Consider the following 26,461-nt stretch of genomic DNA (forward strand, 5'->3'; position numbering starts at 1 on the left):
TGCATGCTTTAAAATGTGCTTGTGTATTTGGCCGGCCGTCCTGGGGCGGCCAGCAAGACAAAGGCGTTTTAAAGTTCCCTTTCCTAGCTGTCTTAGATATGGGTTGTGCCCTATTTATCTTTAGAGGTTTCTCAGATGACAATGTGGTCCTGGTTATGAGTTAGCCAGAATCTGGTGTGGAGATACAGTGGGCAAATCACTCCTCCCCTGCTTGGAGAGCAGAGCAGCCCCGCCACCCACCCACCGCAAAGCAGCAGGACCTGACCCATAAAATGACAATAACTCTAGGTTATTGACAAATTTGTGCTTCTCACTGCTTAAAAGCAGTGGGGTGACGCTCCTCCTCCATAGAGGAGGAGCCGTCTCTGTCTGGATTTTTGTCCCTTTGCAACTGTTGCCATTATCATGCTAGTCAAACTCAAGACAAGCAGGGCATATGCACGATCCACAATTGCTTTAAGGCAGAAGAGGCCTTGTAGATGCTGGGTCCAAGGAGCCAATGAGTACATCCAACGTCCTGTGCAAGCCTGGTCATCCAGGTTCAAAACAGCTCCTTTTTTGGGACGACTATAGAGGTCCTAACTGAGTACCAAAGACTGATGCACACCCTATACTCAGGATCGGATGTCTGCTGCTCAGTGTTAAATTAAGATGTCCTCACGGTTGGTTGAAGTTAAGGGTTTATTCAGGAACGCAGCATTAAGGTATAGCACCAACTGTACAGCAGGAGACTCAGCTCTGGAATGAGTGATCCATGAGAAGACATGCATCGCTGCATTCCATTACATAGCCAAAGTTCCTACATCTCTAAGATTACAACACATCCCTCTTTCAATAGGGAAAGACAAATCAACAAGGAAAACAAAATGTGAACATTTGCACAACAGAAAACCAAAAGTTAAAGAAGTCCTGCAAAGGAAACATGGCATAAAAGAAACATTGCAAAAATATGTCATAGTCAAAGCCTTTTAACTATACTAAAGGTCCTGCAAAGAAAATATGGTATACAAAAAACACAGCATCAATAAAAGACATAATCCTTGTACTTCACAGGCAGATTTCTACACCTACCCGAGGAAGCATCAGCTTTCCTGCTGTAAATATCTTCACTCAAGTAGTTATAACCATCAGACATGCTACTCTCATGTGGAGCACGTACATTTGAGGATTTTCCAGTATATCTCACCAGCGTAGACATGCTACACATGCAACCCGTGTCAACTTTCACAACATTCTTCCTGATGGCAACAATTGTGAAAGGACCAATGAAACCAGAATTCCCTTTAGGAGTATGTTTTGGGTTTTTCACCATAACCCTGTCGCCAAGGGTCCACTTCTTGCTCCTTACACACATCTTGAAATCATAATTCAATTTGTATTTTTGCTGATACTCAGAAATCCTAGAACGCCTTGCTTCAACAGACATACCCTCATCAATACATGCAGGCAACCAAGATGGGTTTAACTTTGAAACAGCCTTCCTTCCTCTCAAGGCCTCAAAAGGAGACCTTTGTGTGACTACATTAGGAGTAGTCCGGTGTGCCCACTATGTATCTCTCAAGACACTGCAGAAGGACAACCTAGACTCAAGAGCACGCTGAGCACAACCTTTGGCAACCCGGTTCATCCTTTCAGTCAAACCATTGGCCTGTGGTGAATATCAAGCCGTTTTCTGATGAACTATGTTGAGATCCTTAATAAACTTGCCCATCTCATGGACACAAATTGCACCCCATTGTCCGCAACCAAACATTTAGGCACACCCTCAGAAGCAAATACATCCCTAAGAATATCAATAACAGTTCTTGCGTTCACAGTGGACTCACACTTGGCGACCACCCATTTGGAAGTGTAGTCCACTAACAAAAGAACAAAACATTCATAGGAGGGCAAAAGTTCAAAAGGACCTACAGTATCTAAGCCTAATTTTGACAACACAACATCAGGAACCTCTACAGGAGATAAGGGCGCATGATTGGGAATGCGAGACATATCGCTGGAGGCACACGAGACACAATCTTTAACAACATTTTCAGTCATGTGATCCATACCGGGCCACCAGTATCTCTCTCTCACCCGAGCTTTGGTGAGACTTCTTCCCAAGTGACCCTCATGAGCTATGTTAAATATTTTGTCTCTGAATCCAACTGGCGGAATCCCTCTGTCTCCTCTCATAAGATTGCCACAATAAAACAACAATTCATCTCTCAGCCCAATATGCTTTCATGTATCTGTCTAAAACTTTATAGTCAGGAAACCCCTGACTCATCCACATCCTGAGAGAAGAAATAATTTTGTCTTCCTTTACACCACCCAACCATTCACCACTGGACAGAGCTGGCTCGGCAACCGAACATACACTCTCATTTTCTTTTGGGTAGCTACAAGTCTTACCTTCTGCTTGTGAAGCAATCTCGCAGAGACGACATGAGCCACCACCACCGTTCCCACCTTACCCCAGCAGAGGTGCGTGTACTGACTAGGATGGCGATGGGTTCGGGAAAGGAAGCCAGAGATAATGGAGATGATGTCCAGAAGACCAGTTAAAGAACCTCCCGACATAGACAAATGGGTAATAGGCAATCTCCTTGTCAGGGAAGCACCATGAAGTAAGGAAGTCATAAACAGCAAGAGTCACTGTGGACTAGTGCTCCTGCGCACGAAAGGAAAATGTTGGCGCCCCAGCGCGATTATGTGCAAACCAAACAATGCACTCCAGCACTGAAATGAACATGCAAAACAAAGTGCTCCTTCGCAAGAAGGAACAGTCTTGGCGCCCTAGTGCGATAATGAGCTAACTAAACAATGCCCTCCAGCACGGTGATTCGCCACAGAAACAAGGCTCTCCAGCGCGGAAATGAATATGCAAAACAAAGCACTCCTGCGCAAGAAAGAACAGTTTTGCGCCCACCAGCGTGATGATAAACTAATTAACCAATTAAGGTAAACAACAAGGGTCCTTGGCAGAGAAGAGTAACAATTTATAATTATAGGCTACAATATGCACTATAATGAACATAAAGTCCAGCCGGACTTCAAAATTTATTTGATAAGGAGATAAGTCAAAGGACCCTTGTTGTTTACCTTAATTGATACCCCAGGTCCTTGCTTACCTAGTGGGTTCCCTTGTTTTTTAGTAAAGTATGTTGCGCAATCGCTGGATTACAAGGGATTAAATCCTATCTACTTCCTTCTGAAGTGGGCCCTTACTGTATCCCCGTGTCCCGTTTGTTTGATTATTTCCCCCCCTTTATTGTTTATAGCATGTCTGCTCCTCCACCTGTGTACTCACTAGAATACATCCAGAAGATTTGTGAAGGTCCCTCCTTATTTTCTGACACCACCGACAGTACCCTCACCACTGCACCATCTGCTCTGCCCGACCAACTAGAGAAATTAAAGAAAAAATATGTACGCTTGGAATTAATGACTCTCATGTTAAGGCAATATCTAAAGGCAGAAATCATTCCCATTGGCCTCATAGTAAGAAATATTCCCAGTATTTTTACAGATAACCCCAAATACATTACTGGCTTCAGCCATATTGGCACAACTTGCTCAAGGCATTGGCTTGTTTTGGGCATTGAGATAGCCACAGATACGCTTGGTACCTTACTAATTGAAATTGAAGAGATCGAGAAAAAAATAAAAGACGATAGTCTAGTTCCCGACTCCAAAAAACTTCTAGACCAAGTTCAGAAAACAGTAGACGAGTTCTACAGAATTGAGCAAAATAAAAAGACGAATAAAGTAAAAAAAGACATTAAATCCTTTCATATTGAGTCAGCGTACCCGTACCTTCAGAAAGACTTCTATTTAAATCGGACTTACTCTAACCCCCGTAATTCAAGACCCTGGGGTCGATTCAACCAACGTCATACGTTGGTTGGTTTCTCTGATTCCTCTGTAGACCAATCTGAAAATTCTGATTCCAGTGACAACTCTGGCCCTTCCAACAGAAACCCTGCTCCAAATAGGAATAATTTTTTAGACAGAAGCCAATCCAACACACCGGCCAGAGGCAGAGCCAAACAAGTCCCTCGTTGGCACAACCCCCCGGGGGAGCGCCAAACGAGACAGAAATTTTACAAGTGGTAAGCTCCAACATGAGGCAATCTCAGACCATTCCCATCTTCAATTTATCCACACACACTTTATCAAGTGTTGAAACCTCACTCCTCAGTAAAGGCCTCTCCTTTGTGCCAACAATACGCACTGACTTTTTAGAGCTCCAAACTGAACTTCTTAGGTTCTTCCGGAAGGTTCGCCTGGATGCCTTCTTTCAAATGAATCCCGCACCTGTGGTTTCGTCTAACACCCCATTTAGACCACCGTCTACCTTCTCCCCCACAGCAGGGATGGTGCCACCAGAGGGCATTACCTTTGAAAAAATGGTCACAAAAAATGTATTCCTTATAACCTACCATTAGCAGAGAAGAAGGCCATTGATTCATTAAAAAACTTGGACACACTTTTTATCAAAAGTGCGGACAAAGGTGGGGGCATTGTCCTCCAAAACAGGGATGTTTACACTGCATAAATTCTCAGACAACTATCTAACACTGATCACTACATGAGACTTCCAACCAACCCAACTAAAGAACTACAGTCTCTCATTTTGAAAGTCACTACAGAGGCCCTGGAACTAGGAATTATTAATCAGAAAGAGTTCCAGTTTCTTAATATCAAATCACCGAGAATGCCTGTAATCTACACCCTTCCCAAGATACATAAGAGCATCACTGCTCCACCTGGACGACCTATTGTGTCGGGCTGTGGTTCTATTCTTGAACCTCTGGGTAACTTTGTTAACTTTTTTATCAAGGATTTCGTACCAGATACCCAATGCTATATCAGGGACAGCATGGCCATGGTGAACCTGATTGAGGATACACCCTTCACCGTGGGTAACCAGCTTCTGTGTACAATAGACATTGAGTCCTTGTTCACAAATATCCCCCAAACAGCTGCCCTTTTGGTCATACGTGACATTCTTGACACCAGGCCCAGACCCCACCGCGTCCCTACTGTTTTTATACTCCAACTGTTGGAAATTTGTCTGACTAAATTTTTTTTTTCTTTTGACCAGCAGTACTTTGAACAAGTGAAAGGTACTTCCATGGGGGCTATTTTTGCCCCCAACCTGGCAATACTATTCATGGACCGAATAGAGACTAACTCCATCCTAACACCCTCCAACCCTTTTTCATCTGGGATTTCCATCTGGAAACGCTATATTGATGATATTTTTTTAAATTTGGAATAGTGATGTGGAAAATCTGAATCTATTCATCCATTGGTTGAATAACAATTGTTGTGGACTGACATTTACTAGTTCAATTGACACTCAATCAATCCCCTTCCTGGACCTAAACATATATCATCTTGATGGTTCTTTACACACAAGATTGTATCGTAAGACCACAGAGAGGAACACGCTGTTATCCTATAACAGCAACCACCCAAGAGCCCTTAGGGATTCCTTGCCCTACTCTCAGTTCCTCCGCATCAGACGGAATTGTTTTGCTAAGGAAGACTACTTCAAGGAGGCTGGAGTACTATCAGAAAAACCTAAAAGTAGGGGCTACCCCAATAGGTTAGTCAGAACAGCTGTTAAACGTGCCTGGTATTGTCCAAGGGAGGTACTCCTCTGTCTTAAAGAAAAAGAATCCAACACGAGATTAGCCTGTGTAACCACATTCTCGCCTGTTTCCAATGCGTTGAAAAAAAGCATAATCAGACATTGGCCAACCCTGAGCGTAGGTGCCCTGCATTTTGAACGTCCCTTGTTCGCCTTCAAGAAAAGTTCCAATCTTAAGGACCACTTGGTCAGAGCTGCATTACCCAATTCCCCAACCTTGGGTACAATAGATACCCTATGGACCCAAACACCACTAGTGGGACATGTTAAATGTGGATCATGTAACGAATGCGATTTTACAATTGAAGGAAAGTCATTTGTATTCAATAAAGTGACTATCCAATGTAAAAGTTTTACTAACTGTAGCAGCAGTGATGTAATTTACCTGATTTACTGCCCTTGCAACTTGATATATGTGGGACAAATGAGACAAAAAATCAAGACAAGGATTTGTCAACACCGCAGTCGAATTCGCTGCAAGACTCCCAACGCCCCATTGGTGGATCACTTCTCCGACAAAGGACACACAGACAATGATGTAAGATGGACTGTCCTCAAATCCGTGAAATTGCCACTACGTGGAGGTGATATTGGAATCTTGTTAAACAGAGAGGAACTAAAAATGATTCCACTAATGGACAGTATAAGAAGTGGTCTGAATCGCAATGAGGACTGGACCTCACTTCTGTGAAAATGTATTTCTAGCCTCTGAACTACTTTTGCTTGTCTATTCTGGAATACTTAAATGTAATTGGTTTTATATTGCTATCAATTTTAAGTCACTTGCATGTTTTTTATTCTCACACCCCCACTGGAAATTGTTGCACTCCTTGAATTATCTCCAGATGACCGTTCCAATATGTCTGCCACCAACCACGAGTTGCCCCAGGCGATATGGCCGCTAACCCGCGCTATCTTTCCCCTCCAGCATGGCCGGCGAGTCTATTTACTCCTAGCACGCCCACACGTAGGCGTCCTACGGCGTGATCGTGCCCCCGTAGACGTCTGCAGAAGTTCCACTGTGAACTTTCAGTAAGCAATGCCCTGTCATGAGCCCCTAAATTAAGGCTTCCACTGCAGTATTATGCGGGCCCTTATTGTTAATTAATTCCCCTACAGGAGCCTTACTATAGGCTTCCGCGGCTTGCAGCCGAATCCTTAATCGGCAACCTTTCAGGTAAGCAACCTTTCAGGTAAGCAGCCCCTTGGTGTCTGGACGGGTGGTATGTACGTTTCACCGCACCGCACCTATATAACGGTTTCTCTAATTTAATTCCTCTGTAGGTGCCTCATTCTAACTGGCTCCGCACCCCTTGATTGTGACAATATACCGGCCCATGTCTCATCAGTGGCGCATTATCTACGCCAACCACATAGCCCATTGCGCTACCTAATTGTGAGGTAAGCCCCCCTCCCTGCAGTCCCCTCTTCTCCTTCCAGGCAAAATTCTCTTGGGTTAATTACGATCCCACTCCCTGTAGGTCCCCGCAGACATCACTCGATTCACCCACAAGCAGCCCACCAGGAATTGACCTCGCACCGTTGGCTCCGTAATTGGCAGCCCGATCGAACCTCTCCTCTTGACCTGAATCAACTCTTGGACCATTAATTGTGAGGTAAGTCCCCTTAACCAGTAGTTTTTTTATTTTATTTTTGAGCACATTGTCCCGGGCTAATCACGTTCCTACTCCTGGTAGGTCCCTGTATGTACAACCCGGCCAACCTACAATCAGTCCTTTAGGAATTATCCTCCCAGGCTCCATTTCGGCAAGCCTGATCGACCCTTCAATTGACCTGGTTCCTCGAATTACCACTCCATAGGTAATCATGTCACCTACCCGTGATTATAGCCTTATCTTTGCACAAATAGATCATGACTGCCACATGATGGATTCGTTCACATCGTCCATTGTGGTTTTTGTTTTAACTCATGCACTTGCGCCGACTGCCACTTGGTTGATACGTTCACACCGTCAATCGGTTTTTATATGCATCTTGTACACGTTACACCTATGCACATGCGCCACCTTCGCCTGGCTTCGTTTGCCTGCCAACTTTCTACACGAATGATAGGCACTACCACAGGCATGTTATGATCACTAAACTAGATTGCGTCGTGTTCGCCTGGCACTGGTTGCCTGACACTCCTTCACATGAATGACAGATACCACTTCCAGCATGGTATGGCAACTTGTCGAAATTGATTCTTGAGTTATGCAGCTTGCTAATCGTTTGTTATATGTTCCCTTGTTTCCTCCTGTTAATACAGGCTTTTTATTCAGGCAAGCATTTGAATGTCCTGATGATGATCCTTAATCTTTACCGGATCGAAAGGCCATCGTCAAAACACTAGTTCACAACCTTGTGCTTAAATTCTTGTTTTTTCTGCATATGTGAAGCAAACAGATTGAAAAATAATTTTTTGCTCCTGTACTGTTCTTAAATGCCTGAAAACCCTTAGTTAATTGTATTGTGTACTGTATGTATAGTGTTGTGGATACAGGACTGTGTCCCACTGCCCTATTGTTGTTTTGTGAAATTTGACTTATCTCCTTATCAAATAAATTTTGAAGTCCGGCTGGACTTTACGTTCATTATATTGCATATTGTAGCCTATAATTATAAATTGTTACTCTTCTCTGCCAAGGACCCTTGTTGTTTACCTTAATTGATACCCCAGGTCCTTGCTTACCTAGTGGGTTCCCTTGTTTTTTAGTAAACTAATTAACCAAGGCGCTCCTGCGTAGTGACTCGCCTCAGAAACAAGCAGTTCAGCGCGGTCACGGGCACACAAGACAAGGCGCTCCTGCGTGATTATGCCCCAATGCAAGCCAGACACAGAATACCTGTGAGAGGTGTATGCCTCAGTCCTGGCATACGAGGTCCGCAAAGGCAGTATCCGAAGCACCGTCCCGGCGGAAACTGCAGTTCATATGCGGTTTCCCCCAGACACGCTGCATGCCATGGTGGTGGCTTCCGGTACCGGAACTAGACCGCTAACCTCAAGATAAATGGAAGTTGGGTAGTCTAGTTTCCACGTGTCGAGGAGCACACAAACCCACCGTAGTCACTCGGGACACTCAGAAGCCTACAGAACCATGGTAGCGCCCCCGTCCAAAACAGAACCCCACCCAACACCCGCAGGCTCAGACAGGGGTGGCAGGGCGAGGGCGAAGGGGATGACCAACATGGAAAGCACGCACCAATCGGGAGCGTGATGTACATGAGACAAGGGTTCCCAGGACGGCTCCTCCATGCCGTACACCTTTAAGTCCACCAGGTAAAAGAGCTTACCCCTGGTACGATGGGAATCGAGGATAGCCCTGACCTCATATTCAATGTGGTTGTCTCTAAGGACTGGAGAAGGAGGAGAGGACACGGTGCAATCAGGGTGAACAGCACGCAGCAGGAACACATGGAAGACAGGGTGCACCTTCATATGTGGGAGTAGCGAGAGCTTCATGGAAACACGATTGATCACCCTCTCTATGGAATAGGGACCCACAAAGCGGGACAGAAGCTTCTTGGGGCCATGCATGTTGGGGTTATGTATAGAGACCCACACCCTATCTCCTTTCTTGTAGGCGGGTTCCGTTTTCCGGTGTTCATCAGCTTACTGCTTGTGAGTCTCTTTGGCCTTAGCCAATTCAAAATGGGCTTGTTGCCAGAGGATGCGAAGCATGGTATGGTACTCATGAACCAAGGGCATTGGACAGGTCAGCTCCTCCCAGGGTAATGTTTGTGGATGTCTCCCTTGGAGGCAATACAAGGGAGACCTGCCTATGACTGAATGCATGTTGTTGTATGCGTATTCCACCATCCACAGCACTTCTGCCCATTCCTTGTCCACCGCCAACAGCAAGCAGCGGAGGTATTGCTCCATGGTATGGTTTGTTCTCTCCGCCTGGACGTCGGTCTGGGGGTGATACGCAGACGATAAGCGTATGTTCATGTCCATGGCTGTGCACACTTCATTCCAGAACCTGGACACGAATTGCGAGCCTCGGTCTGCAATAATCACAGAAGGAATGCCGTGTAGTCGAACCACGTTTTGCAGGAAGACCACTGCCAGCTCTGCCGCAGTTTCTTCAGAGGGACAAAATGAGCCATCTTGGTAAGGTGCTCTACAATGGTAAGATCAGTGGTATATCTTGATTTGGTGGCAGGCAATTCCATAACGAAATCCAAGGATATGGAGGAACAGGGATGGGATGTAACAAACTTACAGTGGATCCTGGCATGTTTTTTCCTTGGGCGCAAACCGCACAACGACCTATGTAGGTCTGTGTTTCAGCATCAAATGTAGGCTAGCAGAAACCTCTCTGCAACAGATCCACAGTTTTATGACATCCTGGATGGTTGGATAGCGAATGGTCATGACACATGTACATCGCTTGTTGTTGGCGGGCAACACAGTGCTTGTTGTTGGCAGGCAACCAACGGCTGGTAATATCTGTCTTCCTTATACATGAGTCCGTTCTGTAAGGTGGTCCCTTCATTATTGCTCACCAAGGTAGCCGGATCTGCCTGGATAATGTTGTCTCATAGCTGGGAGAGGAAGGTAGAGGAGAAGACCACGCCCAGGAAACAGTGTTCAGGAATGATAGATGCCGGCTCAGCTGTTGGCATGGTTTCGTCTGTTTCCTCGAGGGGAGACAGTGCATCGGCCTTGGCGTTCTCTCTACCGGGTCGGTATGTGATAAGAAAGTCATATTAGTTGAAAAACAGAGTCCAACGCAATTGTCTGGATGTAAGGGCTCGGGCTGAGCGGAGGAATTGCAGGTTCCTGTGGTCCGTGTAGATGGTCACGGGGTGTTTGGCGTCCTTCAGGTAGTGGCGCCATTCCTCGAACACTGTCTTGATGGCCAGGAGTTCTCTGTCTGATATTGTGTAGTTTAATTTGGTCGGTTGCAGTTTTATGGAATAGAAAGCCACAGGGTGCAGTAGACCCGTTCTAGCGTCTCTCTGTGACAACACACCCCCTAGAGCGTCTTGTGAGGCATTGGCTTCCACTATGAAAGGATGTTCTGAGTCGGGGTGTATCAGGATGGGAGCCGTGGTGAACCTCCTTTTCCGTTCCTGAAAGGCGTGTTCTGCTCCAGAATTCCAGCACTACAGCATACTCTTGGGTAGCAGTTTGGTGATGGGACTAACTATTCCGGAAAAGCCTGTAATGAAATGACGGTAGTAGTTAGCAAAGCCCAAGAACCTTTGGACATGCTTCACGGTGGTCAGAGATGGCCATTGCAATATAGCTTCCACTTTCTTGTTGTCCATTTTGATACCCGCAGGGGTAATGATGTGTCTCAGGAACTCAACAGCAGTGGTATGGAAGACGTTTTTCTCCAGTTTGACGTACAAACCGTGTTGTTATAGTTGTTATAGTTGTTGCAGAAGGGGCAGTGCATGTTGGACGTGTTTGTGAAAAAATCAAGATATCATCATTGTATACCATACAGCATAGGTGGATGTATTTCCTTAGTACCTCATCAATGAAGAACTGGAAGGCCGCTGGAGCGTTGCAGAGTCCGAAAGGCATGACCTGGTACTCGAAGAGACCGAACCTGGTCTGAAACGCGATCTTTAATTTGTCACCCTTCCGGACTCTGACGAGATGATAGGCCCCATGCAGGTCTAGCTTGGTGTATTGGAGGAGTTCTTTACCTGGTCCAACAGGTTGGATATCAGAGGTAGAGGGTACCGGTTCTTTATCGTGATGGCATTCATCGCCCTGAAGTCAATGCAGGCCCTAAGGTCCCCCTCCTTTTTGGCCACGAAGAAAAGGGGAGCGGACACCAGAGACCTGGAATGGAGTATGAACCCGTTACGCAAATTCTCATCCAAGAAGGAGCGGAGATGTTTGTTTTCTTTTTCAGTAAGGGAGTATATCCGACGGCAAGGAAGCGTGGAGCCAAGGATCAGGTATATTCTGTAGTCAAAGGAGCGGTGAGGAAGAAATGTGTTGGCTCCTTTCTTGTCAAACACCGCTGCTAGGTCCAGGTATTCATTCGGCACTTTTCCGTGTGTAGCCATACCCGTCCCAGCCAATGGTAGAGCATGGGCCTGTACCGCTCTGACACTGGATGTTTCGCTCTGTGTATAACAAGAAGAGGTACATTTGGCTGAACCCATGGTCATGATCCCGGATGCCTAATCAATCCATGGATTGTGACACACTAACCACGGAAGACCCAGTATCACTCGAAACTGGGGTGCATCGATGACATCAAAAGCAATGGTTTCCATGTGGTGGTTTTCAAATGACATCACCATGTCCTCAGTTTGGAATCGGATGAGGCCGGAGGTAAGGTCCGTACCATCCACTGCTTTTACTGTTTCCAGTTTTGGCTTTCGTACAGGGGCCATGCCTAGGTCCTTCATGTACGGGGTATTGATGAAGAAGTGCAGTAACCCGCCATCCCTGGCCTGTCTGCGCTCGTAAGGCTACTTCCACACCCAGATGATGGTTGCCATGAAAAAAGGGTTGAGCTGGGTCGTTTTTGTTTTTTTCTTTGAAAGCCATGAACCGGCCTTCTCCTCCCATGGTTTTCTCGGTCTTTCGCTCCTGTATTCTGTAATCCACCTTGATAACTAGATCGATGAACAGTCCGATTTCTTCTGATGATTTGGGCATCTGTGCTATTAGGTCTTTCAGTTCATCAAGTAAGCCCCTGTAGAAAACGGACACCTTCTTGGACTATTGCCAATGGGCTTCAATAACAAGTCTACTGAAGGAGGTGATATAATGGAGCAGGTCTGTGTTGGCTTGTTTTAAACTGAGCAGTCCGTTGTCTGAGGCTTGGACAGGGTGTGACGGGCGAACATATGTTGCATAGTCTCCTTAAAAACTGGTAGATTGTACAACATTGGATCGTTTTTTTCCACCAACGAAATGGACCACTGGGCAGCATCGGCCCCTCTATAGGAGAGAATAAAGGCAACCTTGGATGCGTTGTCAGGAAAAGCAGCTGCTCGAGCCATGAAGTGCAGGTGGCACCGGTGTAGGAAGACACTGTATTTGATGCTTTTGCCATAAAAGCGTTCAGGTAGAGCTAATTGAACGGGGTGTGGCGCCATCACTTGTATGGTGTTATCTTGGTTGAAAGGAGCAGAAGCGCTCTCAAAGGATGGTCGTAGCAATCCCTCCTACCTAACCCTAGAAGGGGAAGGTCGACCCCAAGGACCCGTTACACCAGCAGCCATCTGACCTTGTAAGGTCGCCATGTCCTGGTGTAGGCTGAGGTTTTCTGCCTGCATGCTGGTAAGCATAGCCACTATGTGCAGCAGGGTGATTTCGGGATCGCTCATGTCACCCAGGCAAGATATATCACTTGGGCTTCGGATTCTGTCAGGTACCCCACAAGTCTTACCTTCTGCTTGTGAAGCAATCTCGCAGAGACGACATGAGCCACCACCACCACCATTCCCACCTTACCCCAGCAGAGGTGTGTTTACTGACTAGGATGGCGATGGGTTCAGGGAAGGAAGCCAGAGATAATGGAGATGGTGTCCAGAAGACCAGTTAAAGAACCTCCCTCTATCCGGGGAATGTCCGGGAAGCACTGGCTGTCTGTCTAGGAAAGAGAAGAGCAGACCCTATTACTAAGGACTCAAACAAACCCCCCACTCCTCATTGACATAGAAAATTGCGTAATAGGCAATCACCATTGCAGGGAAGCACCATGAAGTAAGGAAGTCATAAACAGCAAGAGTCACTGTGAACTAGCGCTCCGGCACACAAAAGGAAAATGTTGGCGCCCCAGCGCGATGATGTGCAAACCAAACAATGCGCTCCTGCGCGGGAATGAAGATGAAAAACAAAGCGCTCCTGCGCGAGAAGGAACAGTCTTGGAGCCCCAGCACGATAATGAGCTAACTAAACAATGCGCTCCAGCGCGGTGATTCGCCACAGCGCAGTCACAAGCACGCAAGACAAGGCGCTCCTGCGCGATTATTCCCCAAAGAAAGCCACCATAAGGAACAACCCAGCGCGCCTGCACTAAATTGTACGAAACGAAAAAGAGGAAACCAAGCTGCGCTCCTGCGCAGACACGGAATACCTGTGAGAGGCGTTTTTCTCGGATAAAATTGATGCCATTTACCACAAAATTTCCCAATCAAGCACATCCGTGGATGAAAATGTCCCTTCTTCCAGTTTTCAGCCTGGAACAGCCAGTGCTGCTCCAGCCTCATTATCATTCATCCCTGAGATCACCTTAGACCAGGTCAATTCTCTGATTGGGACCATTAAGTCAGGCAGCCCAGTAGACCTCGTACCTGCCCGTGTCATGCACCTCATTGGGAGTGTCCTTAGCCCCTGCATTCGGACGGTGATCAATCGCTCCCTGTCTGAGGGACTGGTCCCCCGGGTGTGGAAGGAGGCCATAGTCAAGCCTATCAGGAAGAACACCGCCATCCCTTGGTCAGACATGACCAACCTGAGGCCAATTTCCCTTCTGCCATTCATCGGCAAACTGACGGAGAAGCACGTCAATTACCATCTTTCCACCTTCATTGAGCAGACTGGCAGCTTAGACCATTCTCAGTCCGGGTTCAGGCCTAGGCATAGTACTGAGACTGCCCTCCTCTCCGTTACGGATGCCATACGCATGTCCCTGGACAGAGGGCTGTCTGTGGTGTTGGTGCTGCTGGACTTGTCCGCAGCATTCGACACCATATCCCACGCCACCCTCCTTACCAGATTAAAGGAGATAGGCATCGACAAATCTGCCCTGGCGTGGTTTACCAGCTTTCTCTCAGAGCGGACTCAGAAGGTGAACATGGGCTCCTTTAGTTCCACCTCGGCTAACATCATCAGAGGAGTCCCGCAGGGCTCATGTCTTAGCCCTACGTTGTTTAACGTATATGTCTCCTCTCTGGCCAACATGACAAGGTCCTTTGGGTTTATGCCTATCTCCTACGCTGACGACACGCAGCTGCTGTTTACTTTTAAGACCTTTACTCCAGAGATTAGACAAGCTTTTTCCAACGGCATGACTGCTATCGCCAGCTGGATGGCCAAGAACTTTTTACAGTGTAACGTGGGAAAGTCTGAGGTCATGTTATTTGGGGAGGCGAGAATCCTTTGGACCCCAGATTGGTGGCCTTCAAGCTTGGGACAGGCCCCGCTCCCCAAACAGGTAGTAAAGAACCTGGGGGTTCGTCTAGACCAGGACCTCACCCTTTTTCAGCATGCCAGCACCACTGCAGGGTCCTGCTTCCACATTATCGGCCTCCTTCGGAAGGTGTTCCCCCTTCTACCCGACGAGACCCGGAAGACCCTGGTCCAGGCCCTCGTTTTGAGCCGCCTGGACTATTGTAATGGCCTACTCCTAGCTGCCAATGAGGGAGTGCTCAATAAACTACAGGTGGTGCAGAACACCGCAGCACGGCTGGTGACCAACACCCCCCCCAGAACACCGTCCCTCCCCCTCCTTAAAGCCCTTCATTGGCTTCCTATCCGGAAACGGGTAGAATTCAAGATCAGCTGTGTGATACACAAAAGTTTACACAATCTGGGACCACACTACTTGGCAGATAAATTTGTTTATCACCGTCCATCCCGCACCCTCAGGTCCTCCAACCAACAGTTGCTTCAGGTTCCTAGACACCACAAGACCAGACAGGGAGGCCGTGCCCTCTCCATCATGGGGCCACGTCTATGGAACAACCTCCCCCTCTCCCTTAGAGATTGCCAAAATCACTCAGCTTTCAGGAAACGCCTAAAGACTGTACTATTCTAGGAGGAGTTCTTCGACCTGCTCACCTCACAGCACCGCGCGGAGATACACCTTCGGGTGTGATGCCGGCGCGTAACAAGCCTATAAATAAATAAATAAATGCCTAAGTCCTGGCCAAGACCGCTAACTTCAAGAAAAAAAGAAGTTTGGTAGTCTAGTGTCCACATGTGTTGAGGAGCACACAAACCCACCACAGCCACTCTGGATACTCAGAAGCCTACAGAACCATGACAGTTTCAGCATCATTCTGTGTGTACTCAACCGGCAACCGAGAGAGACAATCAGCAGACTTGTTACTAGGGCCAGGTATATGCCGTACACGGAAATTATATTCCTGGAGACCTTCCCTCCAGCGTTTGAGTCTTGCTGTGATATTTTCACTGTGATGGAATGAAAAAATGTGGACTAGGGGGCGATGGAATACCCCAAAGATAAACCTTAAAGTGTTGTACAAACCAAAACACACTCAAGGCTTCTCTCTTAATACACAAGTAGTTGACTTCTGCGTCCCTGAGAGCCCTTGAGGCAAAAGCGACTGCTCTCCCCTCCCCATCCACAACTTGAGAGAGCACCGCCCTCAACCCCTTGAGTATGGCATCAGTAGTAAATATGGGTTTGCGATTGACATCAAAATGCCCTAAAGTAGACATCCTCCCAATTTCAGATTTGATGTTATCAAACGCTCTTCGGCAGTCATCAGACCACAGGAAATGCGTACCTTTTTTAAGCAAACTCCTGATGGGCTCAGTCACAGTAGCAAATCCTTGCACAAACTTGTAATAGAACTCAGCAAGTCCCAAGGATGACCTCACCTGTTCCTTATCCTTAGGTGTGGGAACTTTTACAATACTTTCTGCAAGTTCTAACTTGGGTTGGATCCCTTCTCCTGAGATCACATGTCCCAAATATGTAACAGATCTCAACCCAATGCGACACTTTTGTTTCTTAACAGTAAGTCCCCTCTCCTTCAACCTCACCAAAACACAGGTTAATGTCTCACCATGTTCTGCTTCACTCTTACCATAGACCAAGATGTCGTCCTGGAAGAACATGATGTTAGGTATTCCCTCCAAAACCATCTTCATGATCCTCTGGAAACATGCTGCTGCCAATGCCAACCCAAAAGGCATTCTGAGGAAGCAGTAAGCTCCCAGAGGTTTCACAAAGGATGTAAGATGCCTTGAGTCTTTATGTAGCAGTATTTGGTGATAGGCTGATGACAAGTCTAACACACTAAAAATCCGGGCTCCTTTTAGCATGCTAAGGGACTCTGAAATACTGGGCAGAGGTTGCCGATCAACCCATATCCATTTGTTCAAACCCCTCAAGTCCACACACATCCTGACGCTGGCACCACCACCCTTGGGGGCCAGAGCAATGGGGGCCAACCATTCTGAGGCTTCTATTTCCTCAATAACTCCCAAACTCAACAGTCTTTTGAGCTCAGTCTCCAAAGGTCCCATCATAATATTAGGCACTTTTCTCACTTTATGCACACAGGGTACATGATTTTTCCTTGAGAACAATTCAGTGCTCGAACCCTTTAAGGCAACCCAAGGTATCCGCAAAGACTTCAGGAAACCTTCCGAAGTATTCACTACCTTGATCTTCACAGTCCACCAACATGACTTGATGTCTGGGATCTCTTTCACTCGGATTAAGCATGATCCCTAAGTCACGTTGGTGTCTCCATCCCAACAAATTGTCCCCTCTCTCAGCCACATATACTTTTCCCACAGTACGTCTGTTCTTACACTGTATACAGGCTTCAACGTATCCAAGGACATTGATTTTTGCACCACTGTAGTTGACAGGATTTATGTCAGGTGGTGACAGTGTCATGCTGTCCTACCCCACTACCTCATCCCATTGCTTTTTGCCGACCATGGTGAAAGGCAAACCAGAGTCAGCCAACACAACAAAGTCATGATCATCTACTGAGATGTTGCACTCAGGCATTGTTATTTTCCCTGCATCCACTTCAGCATTCTTTTCACTGATACTTAAGAGCACAGTACGCACAATCTCTGTTCCTTTTTCTGGGTTACGCGTTTTGGTAGACGACTTGCAAACCCGAGCATAATGTCCTTTGACACCACATTTGTTGCATACTGACTCTTTGGCAAAGCAATGAGGATAGTTGGAGAAATGTGAGAAACTTCCGCACCTAAAACACTTAGGCTTAGGAAACTCCCCTGCAGTTTTGTCACTGGCATTGCTAATACTATTTAAAGACCCACCTTCACGGTCTATTTTCATTGCTGTTTTTTTAAAGGACCATGCACTTGTGCATCTCTCTCCGAAGCCTTTTGCTCATCACCAGGAGAAACTTTGGCAACATTGTCAACAGCCTCTAAAGCAACATAATCTACTAGAGCATGAATGCCACTTTGCCCTTCCTTTTTATCCTCACAGTTTTTCCTCATCTCTCTCACCCAGGTAGAGGTATTTTCCATACCCTCTACAATGGAAAAAGCTTCCACCAACAAGGGGTTCTTTGACAAAAGTTTCTCCTGAACTCGGGTGCTATTGGTGCACCTCACCAATTGGTCCCTGACTAGGGAGTCAGAAAGTTCACCAAATTCACAAGTTGTGGCAGTCTTTTTTTTTGTAACTCTTTTTATTAACAATAAAGAAAACATGAACAAACAAGGCAATAGAAGGCAATACTGTTGGATATGTGCCCAAAGGGGGGGGAAGGAAGGAGCGTTACAATTTAGTACAAATCATCAGTGTAAACACAGGGGGGGGGGCAGGGGGGAAAACAAAATCATATCACATTAGGATTCAACAGCACTAGGGTTGTCGGGTCAGGGGGAAAGAGTTACATCCGGAATATCAGTAAGGGGAGGTGTGCAAACATCACCCCGGTACGAGTTCCATTGTCCCCAAATTTTACCCCACTTCTTCGGTCTGCCACGCGCAACGTAGACCGTTTTCTCCCGAAACATTCACCAATCCATATTCTCCTTCAATGCTGAGATCGTGGGCGGTCTCTGGGATCCCCATAACTGTGCTATATCTCTCTTGGCGATCATATTCCCAAGGGTCGCCCACCGAGTCTGCGCCACATCATAATTAGTCGGTTCCCAAACGTTCAGCAAACAGCGCCTGGCTTCGGGCAGCACCGGAACACCCGTGACTTCTTCCATTACTGTATGTACTCGAGTCCAGAATACTACCACCTCCGGGCACTCCCAAATTATGTAGAGGAAAGTACCAGTCAAGCCACATCCACGCTTACACAACCCATCCACAGAATAACCCATACAAATTAGGCGAGGGCCAGTCACGTAAATCCGATGCAGGATCTTAAGTTGCACAAGTCGGAGACGGGCTGGAAGCGCAACCTCCTTGGGTGAGGATATCGCAGATTGCCAGTCCTCATCATCCAGCTCTAAACTGTCACTGGTCCAAACCTCTCTGAGGTGCACCAATAGGTCTGTATGATCGTTTATCAACTTCTTGTATATCAAAGAGATAGTGCTGTCTGGCACGTATCCGTCGAGCACTCGATCCTCGAGTGGGGATGATTCTGGGATAGCAACACCGGCAGGAAAAACCGAATTCAACGCGTGGCGAACCTGTACATAACGGAAGAACTCCTTGTCACTGAGTTCATATTCTACCTTCAGCTCCTCAAAGGTCTTGATCCTATCTTTGGTCCAGAGAGCCCCAATCTTGCAAATACCGATCATATCCCACTTCTCGAAACCTTTCGTCTTCCACAAGTTGCCCAGTCTCTCAGATACGTAGAGCGGAGTCGCCCGGGTCAGTCAATCGGTCCACCCCATTGCCGCATTCGCACACTGCCACACTCGCACTGCTATCTTAGTGGGTCCCGAAAGCTTCCCTACGACAGATCTGGAGTAAAGCGCCCTATTATAATCTCCGCCCGGCCATGCCAGTCTTAATGGAGGCATCATAACTTCCTACCAGCTCAGCCGGACTTTGGACCCTGGTAAAAAACTTGTGCCCTTCTAAAGCAACATTAATGCGGGGACCAACATTTTTCTCCAACATAGTCATAGACATCTCATAAACATCAGCTGGTTCTCCGTCGCCATTACCAACTGGAATGAGGTCCATACTATCATAAATATTCCTTCCTTCTACACCTAAATTGTGTAGAAGAATAACTTATTTTCTAAATGCTGAGAATTTTTTTCCACCAATCGCCACAATGTAACAGTCAAATACATTTCTCCATCTCTTCCAGGGAAGGATAGGTTTACTCATGGTGATATTAGACGAATAGATGAGTCAATGAGAAATACTAAAAAAAAACACTCTGAAAATCCAATCTGTGCCAACAGTTAAAAACCCAAACTTGACAGTACTAACCACTGTAGAAAATTTGTTGCCAATATAAAACAGAAGTAAAACAAAATCACTGCCGTACGCGAGGCAGATATAACACAGGTGTTATGCAAAATTGCAGACTCTCACCGTGCATTAAAAACAGTATGGGGATCAAATCCGAATTATACAGTCCATTGTGACAAGATGAGTCGTAAATGATGAAATGTGGGTGAAATTTAGCGTGCATTAACTCTAAGAATGCACTGAGAAGTCTGTTTGTTGTGCAGCACGGCATGTGTTTCAATATGCGTTCCAGCGTCGATACAAAACTGACCCAAAATGGCTGCACGCCGCATCGTCATAGCGCGGATACGTGCTGGAGTGCGTCATGTGTTTCATGGTGTGTTCCAGCATGGAATTTTGACGCTAGTGGAAGATGGATGCTAAGCGCGAGACACCGCTCGTGATGTGGCAGTTGAAGAGGTGAGCCTCCTGTATACCCCAAAAAACCCGGCTTTCTGTGTGTCCAAACGTGGCAGAAACAAGGCAGAAAAAAATCATGGTATTCACAGTTCTCACTAACATTTTAAAAAATATATATTTTTATTAATCAAAATATATAGGGCAATAATACAGACAAATAAATGATATACATAATATGGACTGTGAGAGCAAACCAACCCGTTTCCTCATTCAGATCACAGAGAAATAATACACATATTGACAAATCAATGTTATTAAGCTTCAGATGTCCAAGCTACATCATTCAGAGGCACTACCATCGTCCTCATAAGTCGGAGGCTCGCAGATATTACCACAGAACTTATTCCAGGCCCCCCAAATATTCTCCCACTTCTTGGGACATCCATGATGTACAAACACAGATTTCTCTGCCACCATCATCTCATCCATATCTTTGCACCATTTACGGAGGGTAGGCAGTGTGTCTGAGCCCCACAGTAGGTCAATGTTCCGTTTCGCAACCATCATACCCAACATCACCCAATCTTGCTGGCGGTTGTTCAGATCATTCGGCTCCCATACGTTCAACAAACAACGCCGGGGCTCCAGCACCAGGGACACGCCCACCGTTTGGGAAATGGTACGCATGACTGCCACCCAGTATCCTGCTACGTGTTTACAGTCCCAAAGGGTATGATAGAATGTCCCCTCGTCGCCACAACGCCGTAAGCAATATTCATGGGAGGCGAACCCTATTCTGAATAGTGTCGTTCTAGTATAGTATGTGCGGTGTAATATTTTGAGGCGGACGAGTTTGAGTCTAGGGGGTATTGCCGTTTCCCGGGGGGGACAAAAGGGCCTCCTGCCATTCAGAGTCGTCAAATTCTCCCACGTCACTGGACCAAGTCTGTCTTAGTGTGGATGTCAAGTCCGGAAGGTTATTAATCAATTTCCGGTAGGTCAAAGAGGTGGCCCAATCCGGCATAAATTCAGTCAAAAGCTTGTCTTCCAAAAGGGAAGAGTCCTGTAAAACAGTACCCGCAGGTATGGCCGACTGGAGTGCATGTCTAATTTGGAGGTATCTGAACTTCTACGTCTGTGCCATTTCATAATGGGCCTGGAGGTGGGAGAACTCCACCACCTTTCCTCCCTTCCAGAGGTCACCAACCACAGAAATGCCGATATATTCCTAGTCCTGGAACCCTGCACTATTACGAAGGAAGCCTAGTCTGTAGGAGTCCCACAGTGGCGTCATCTGCGTAATTGTTCCGGAGCATTTAAGACGCCTATTCGCCTTATACCAAAGGTGTACCGAGTGTCGCGTAGGCCTAAGTAGATCCGATGGCACGCGGCGGCTGTACAGATTTCTCAACAGCCCTCTGTCCTCTAGACACTGTCTGTCTGCCAGATATGCCGGATCGGTCTGCGGGGCATGTAACCAGCAATTTATCTGTTTAAGGTGGGCCGCCCAATAGTATAATTCCACGTTTGGAAGCGCTATTCCTCCGTCATACCAACTCTTCGTTAACTTAGCTTGCGCAATGCGTGGTGGCTTCCCATCCCACAAAAGATTGGAAACAGTCATAGCAATAGTCTTGAAATAAGAGGCAGGGACCAGAAACGGCGTAATCTCAAAGACATATAGAAAGCGCGGGAGCACCATAATTTTGTATAGTGCAGCCTTGCCCAGGAGCGTAATAGGGAGAGTGCGCCAGACTTTAACGTCTCGCTTAAAGCGCTCCAGATGGGGACCGAGATTTAAAGTGTAGAATTCGTTTGGGTCCGACGTGATGTAAATACCCAGATATTTGAATGCTGTTGCAGTAGTTCGCAGGGGGCAGCTCGCAGGAAGAACAGGAGGAGGGCCGGTCAAAACATGGAGAATGGACTTGGACCAATTTATTTTATAGCCAGACACTTTACCGAATTTCTCGCAGACGTTCAGCAATTCTAGAATGGATTTCTTGGGGGCAGTAAAGTACAGCAAGATGTCGTCCGCATACAGAGATATGCGGTCTTCCCACGTATTGGTCCACGACAGTCCCTTGATAGAGGGTTCCCATCTGATCCAGAATGCAAGTGGTTCTAGAATCAGGGCAAAAAGCAGCGGGGACAGCGGACATCCCTGTCGCGTACCCCGGCCAAGCGGGAAGTCGCGAGAGATGTGTCCATTGGCCGCAACATGTGCCAAGGGTTTGTTGTAAAGAAGGCGAATACAGGCGCAGAATTTAGGACCGAAGCCCATATGGCGTAACACCGCAAACAAGTAAGGCCATTCCACGGTATCAAACGCCATAGTGGCGTCTAAAGAGAGAATGACAGAAGGCTCCTGTATACAGGATGCGCACGCCAAGACCGCGTGAAGCCTGCGCAGATTAAGGGCCGTGCTACGGTGCGGCATAAATCCGTATTGATCCGGATGCACCAAAGTGGAGAGGTGGGGGGTCAGCCGCAATGCCAGAAGTTTGGCTAAAATTTTGGGTTCAGCATTTATCAGGGATATTGGGCGATAAGAGGTGCAGTCCGTTTACGGTCTGGCGGGTTTATGGATCGCAACTATAGTGGCAAGGCGCTGGTCTCGCGGCAACTCTCCTGTTTCGAGACTATCAAGAAGCATTTCAAGCAAAAAGGAAGCAGATGTCTGCGCTGTCCTTTTATATAGTTCTACTGGGAAGCCATTAGGCCCCAGCGCCTTACCAGACGCAAGTGAGTAAGTCGCGATTTGCAACTCCTCTACAGTGATGTCTGCCTCCTACAGGAGTGCCGCCTCAGAGGAGAGACGAGGGATAGTTAAATCTTTGATATAGTCATACGCCTCTTCTGACATGTAAGTCGCCCGAGGGGCATACAGTCGCTCATAATGATTAGCCAAGATATCCACTATACCATCAGGTTTAGAGACCATGGAGCCCGTGGGGGAAAGCAGCTGCGCTATGACCCTGCACACTCTTTCTTTCTTGTGTAGCCAGGCTAGCATCTTTCCTGCTTTATCACCCAATTCGTACACCCTATGCCTAGTTGCTTGGAGGTGAGCTAACGTACTTTCCTTTTGATATGCCACATAAGCCGCCAGTCTAACCTGGACCATGAGGGCGGTTTCCAGCGACGGGGACGCAGCCTGTTCCGCCAGTGCAACAGTCAGTTCTTCCTCGAGGGCATCAAGTTCCGCCTGTTGCGCCCGTTTGTGACCCGTAATAGAGGCTATCGCTTGCCCACGTAGGATCACCTTATAAGCCTCCCAGAACGTGCTGGGGGAGGCCACCGACCTGGCATTCTCCTGAAAGTATTGCCTAGTTGCGACAGTGAGTTGTTTCATGATGGGCCGCACATGCAGGAAACCGGCATGAAGTGGGAACATACGCTTTCTAGAATTATGGTGCTGCGTGTATTTTAATAGCAATAGAGAATGGTCTGATATGCCCCTAGGGCGAATAACCACCTCTTCTATGCCCAGCAGGCCATCAGCTGATATTAGAAAATAATCAATGCGTGAGAGACAGTTGTGGACACCGGAGTAGTAAGTGTATTGTTTCTCTTGAGGGTGTTCTCACAGTTTTTGAAGAGATAACATCACCGCCAGTAGAGTTGGCACAGTCTTTAAAAAATAACGGTAGAGTTGGTAAGCAAGGGAGTCAGTGCTGTAAATGCCTGTCCCCAATCAGGCAAAAGCTCCCCATCGCCAGTGTTAAATTAAGATGTCCTCGCGGTTGGTTGAAGTTAAGGGTTTATTCAGGAACACAGCATAAAGGGAAACTGTACAGCAGGATAGTCAGCTCTGGAATGAGTGATCCATGAGAAGACATGCATCACTACATTCCATGACATAGCCAAGGTTCCTACATCTCTAAGATTCCAACACTCAGTACCAAAGCACCTTCGATCTTTGTATGTTCTGTCAGATAACACTGAACCCCGGTGCCAAGGAGGACATGGCAAAAGAGCACCACAGACACTGAGATTGCCTGGTGAAATGTTGGCTTCACACCCTGTTAAAGTCCTGATACCCCACAAAGTTTCTCTCTTAGTTGGTGGAATATATTAGCTCTTTGTCTGAAGCTCAGCATCAATTACCAACCCTACTGATATACCCTGAATTCTATTACACTGATGTGCTAGACTTGGCTGCAAACCAAAGGTACTTTATATGTGTTTGTTGACTGATAATCTGTCAGCCAACAATTTAGTAACCCCAACGACTCATTTTCTTCCGCTATTGCTTATAGTGTTGGCCCAGGAGTTGTGTTTTGGGTCACATTTCAGAAAATGTGCTTGACATTGACTTTTCGCTGTTGTGTTCTATTATTCTGTTGTTATACTGGTGACTTTATCCTTACTGGTCTTTATTGAATGGGGTAACCTCGGTTTCATGTAGTATCACAGACTAAACCCCTTATACTAGTCTTTTAATGCTACACCACAGCTGCCACTGGAGAGTAAGAGAGTCCTGAGTAACTTTTGCAAACAGCTGTATCCAGGGGACAATGACAGTGAGCAGAAATCCCAGTAACAATCGATGATGTTGCCTAGTACTCCTAATCTGCCCCAGTATGGCTTGTCTTTTCACAAAAGGTTTCAATTGTGATCTTAAGGCTCTGTCTACCAAAGCAGTCTCTCTCTCTCTCTCTTTATATTTCTCAGTATCTAGGACCTTAGCCTTAATGCTTTTATAAACCTAGTCAGACATATTTCTGTGGATATGCCCTGTTCATTATTCCCATTCAAATAATATAAAAGTTTGACTGTCAAGTTGTAAAAATACAAACAAAGTTAATAAAAGCAAAATGATGGTTTCATGTCAGTTAGGAAGGTTGATTACATTTTTATAGACTAGATGGCACAACACAACGTGATCACACTGACAACACAAGCTGTACTCTGATAACACAAACATGTGATAGGTGACCTCTGCACAAGTAGAACCACTGGGCCCCACTGAATAAAGACGTGTGTTTGCGGAAAGGTTGCAAGGACCATTCCTTGCACCAGAGCACCGCCTATTTAGACGACCTGCAACATGTGGGCTCAAGTACCATATGTTCATGGAGTAGACAATAAGACATATATAACCCACCAGTAATTACAGTCAAACTAACTATACACACTCATGCACAAGTTTGGTGCAAGGTCCCAATACAGCATCCTCTGTGGGACTACAAACAAAACATTAACTGTGGCCATAGAAAAAGACTTGGAGATACTGAATGGATAAATAACCTGCTCCCATGGATACACTCCCACCTGCGGATGGCAGATGCAGGTGACATCCCCAAAGATGGCAATCAGCCAATTAATTTCAGGGCTAGTCTATACAAAAACAAACAGAATAACATAATGTTCTAGGAAGCGACAGCACAAGGCAGGAATCAATGTGTTGATTCACCAAAGTTAAAAGAAAGAATATGGTTGGAAGATCTTTGCCCTCTTGATCCCTGTTTCAGTATTTCCTTCTCCTCTCCTCCCAGGTGTCCCGGTTTGGAGTGTCCATCTGTTTGAGTGGTTTCTTGGGCCTGGACATCCCACCCCCTGCAGGCCCTCTCTGGATTCTGGGAGATGTCTTCATCGGGCAGTACTACACCCTGTTTGATCGCCAGAACAACCGCGTGGGGCTCGCCAAAGCGAAATGAAGGGCTGGGGGGGTGGAGGAGGCTGCCAGGAGCAAGCAATTTTTGGAATACCAAATGTAACCAAAGTTGTTTGATCTGTCTTAACCCGTTCACTAATTAACAGAGTATTGTTAACTATTTCAAGCTCTTGCAGGTGAGAGATGCGATTTGCTTTGCTGATATACCTATGTTGCTTTAGTTCAGATAAATGATTGGAGAATATTTTGTGATCGAACAATCTCTGTCTCCTGGTAACCACTGATGGATCCGAAGACACTTTATTACATTTCCAACCTTGCTCTCTAACTCCTACTGTCCCAGTGTTGCTTTCTATTGTGCCAGTATGAAATATAAAATGTTTTTATCTGCAAATGAAAATGTCACGTTCTTCAACTCATCTAACACATCTTGTCCGTTATGCTCATAAATTCCTGATTACACTCTTTTTTTACTCCCCATTATGTACTTTTGTTCCATGTTATTTTCTGCATCTGCACCTCTTGTTTCTATTTAAATCTCCTCAGTTATATATATATATATATATATATATATATACACATATATACATATATACATATATATATTTATTACATGTTTTGGGTGCTTTTACTGCACAAAATACAGTGGTATAAAATTCCATATTTCACAATGAGCTGTCAAATATGAGAAATATGTCATTGTTCCCTATAAAATATTGAATTCATCACAGCAGT

At 46.3% G+C, this 26,461-nt stretch overlaps 1 protein-coding gene across 2 annotated transcripts in view; it reads left to right on the forward strand.

The window, feature by feature from the left end:
* Positions 1-26,205, forward strand: part of LOC147701469 (cathepsin D-like) — a 269,811-nt gene extending 243,606 nt beyond the window's left edge. The window contains exon 9 of one of the 2 annotated variants that reach the window (XM_086930144.1): positions 25,608-26,205. In XM_086930144.1, coding sequence (XP_086786270.1) covers positions 25,608-25,769 — 162 coding nt within the window. In that variant the 3' untranslated portion in view covers positions 25,770-26,205. Of the gene's footprint in view, positions 1-24,565; positions 24,668-25,607 lie in introns of those variants that run through there. The other variant, XM_086930145.1, reaches the window with a different exon arrangement.
* The last annotated feature ends 256 nt before the right edge of the window (positions 26,206-26,461 follow it).

Source organism: Lissotriton vulgaris, chromosome 7 (genome assembly GCF_964263255.1).
Source record: "Lissotriton vulgaris chromosome 7, aLisVul1.2, whole genome shotgun sequence".
Taxonomy (NCBI): domain Eukaryota; kingdom Metazoa; phylum Chordata; class Amphibia; order Caudata; family Salamandridae; genus Lissotriton; species Lissotriton vulgaris.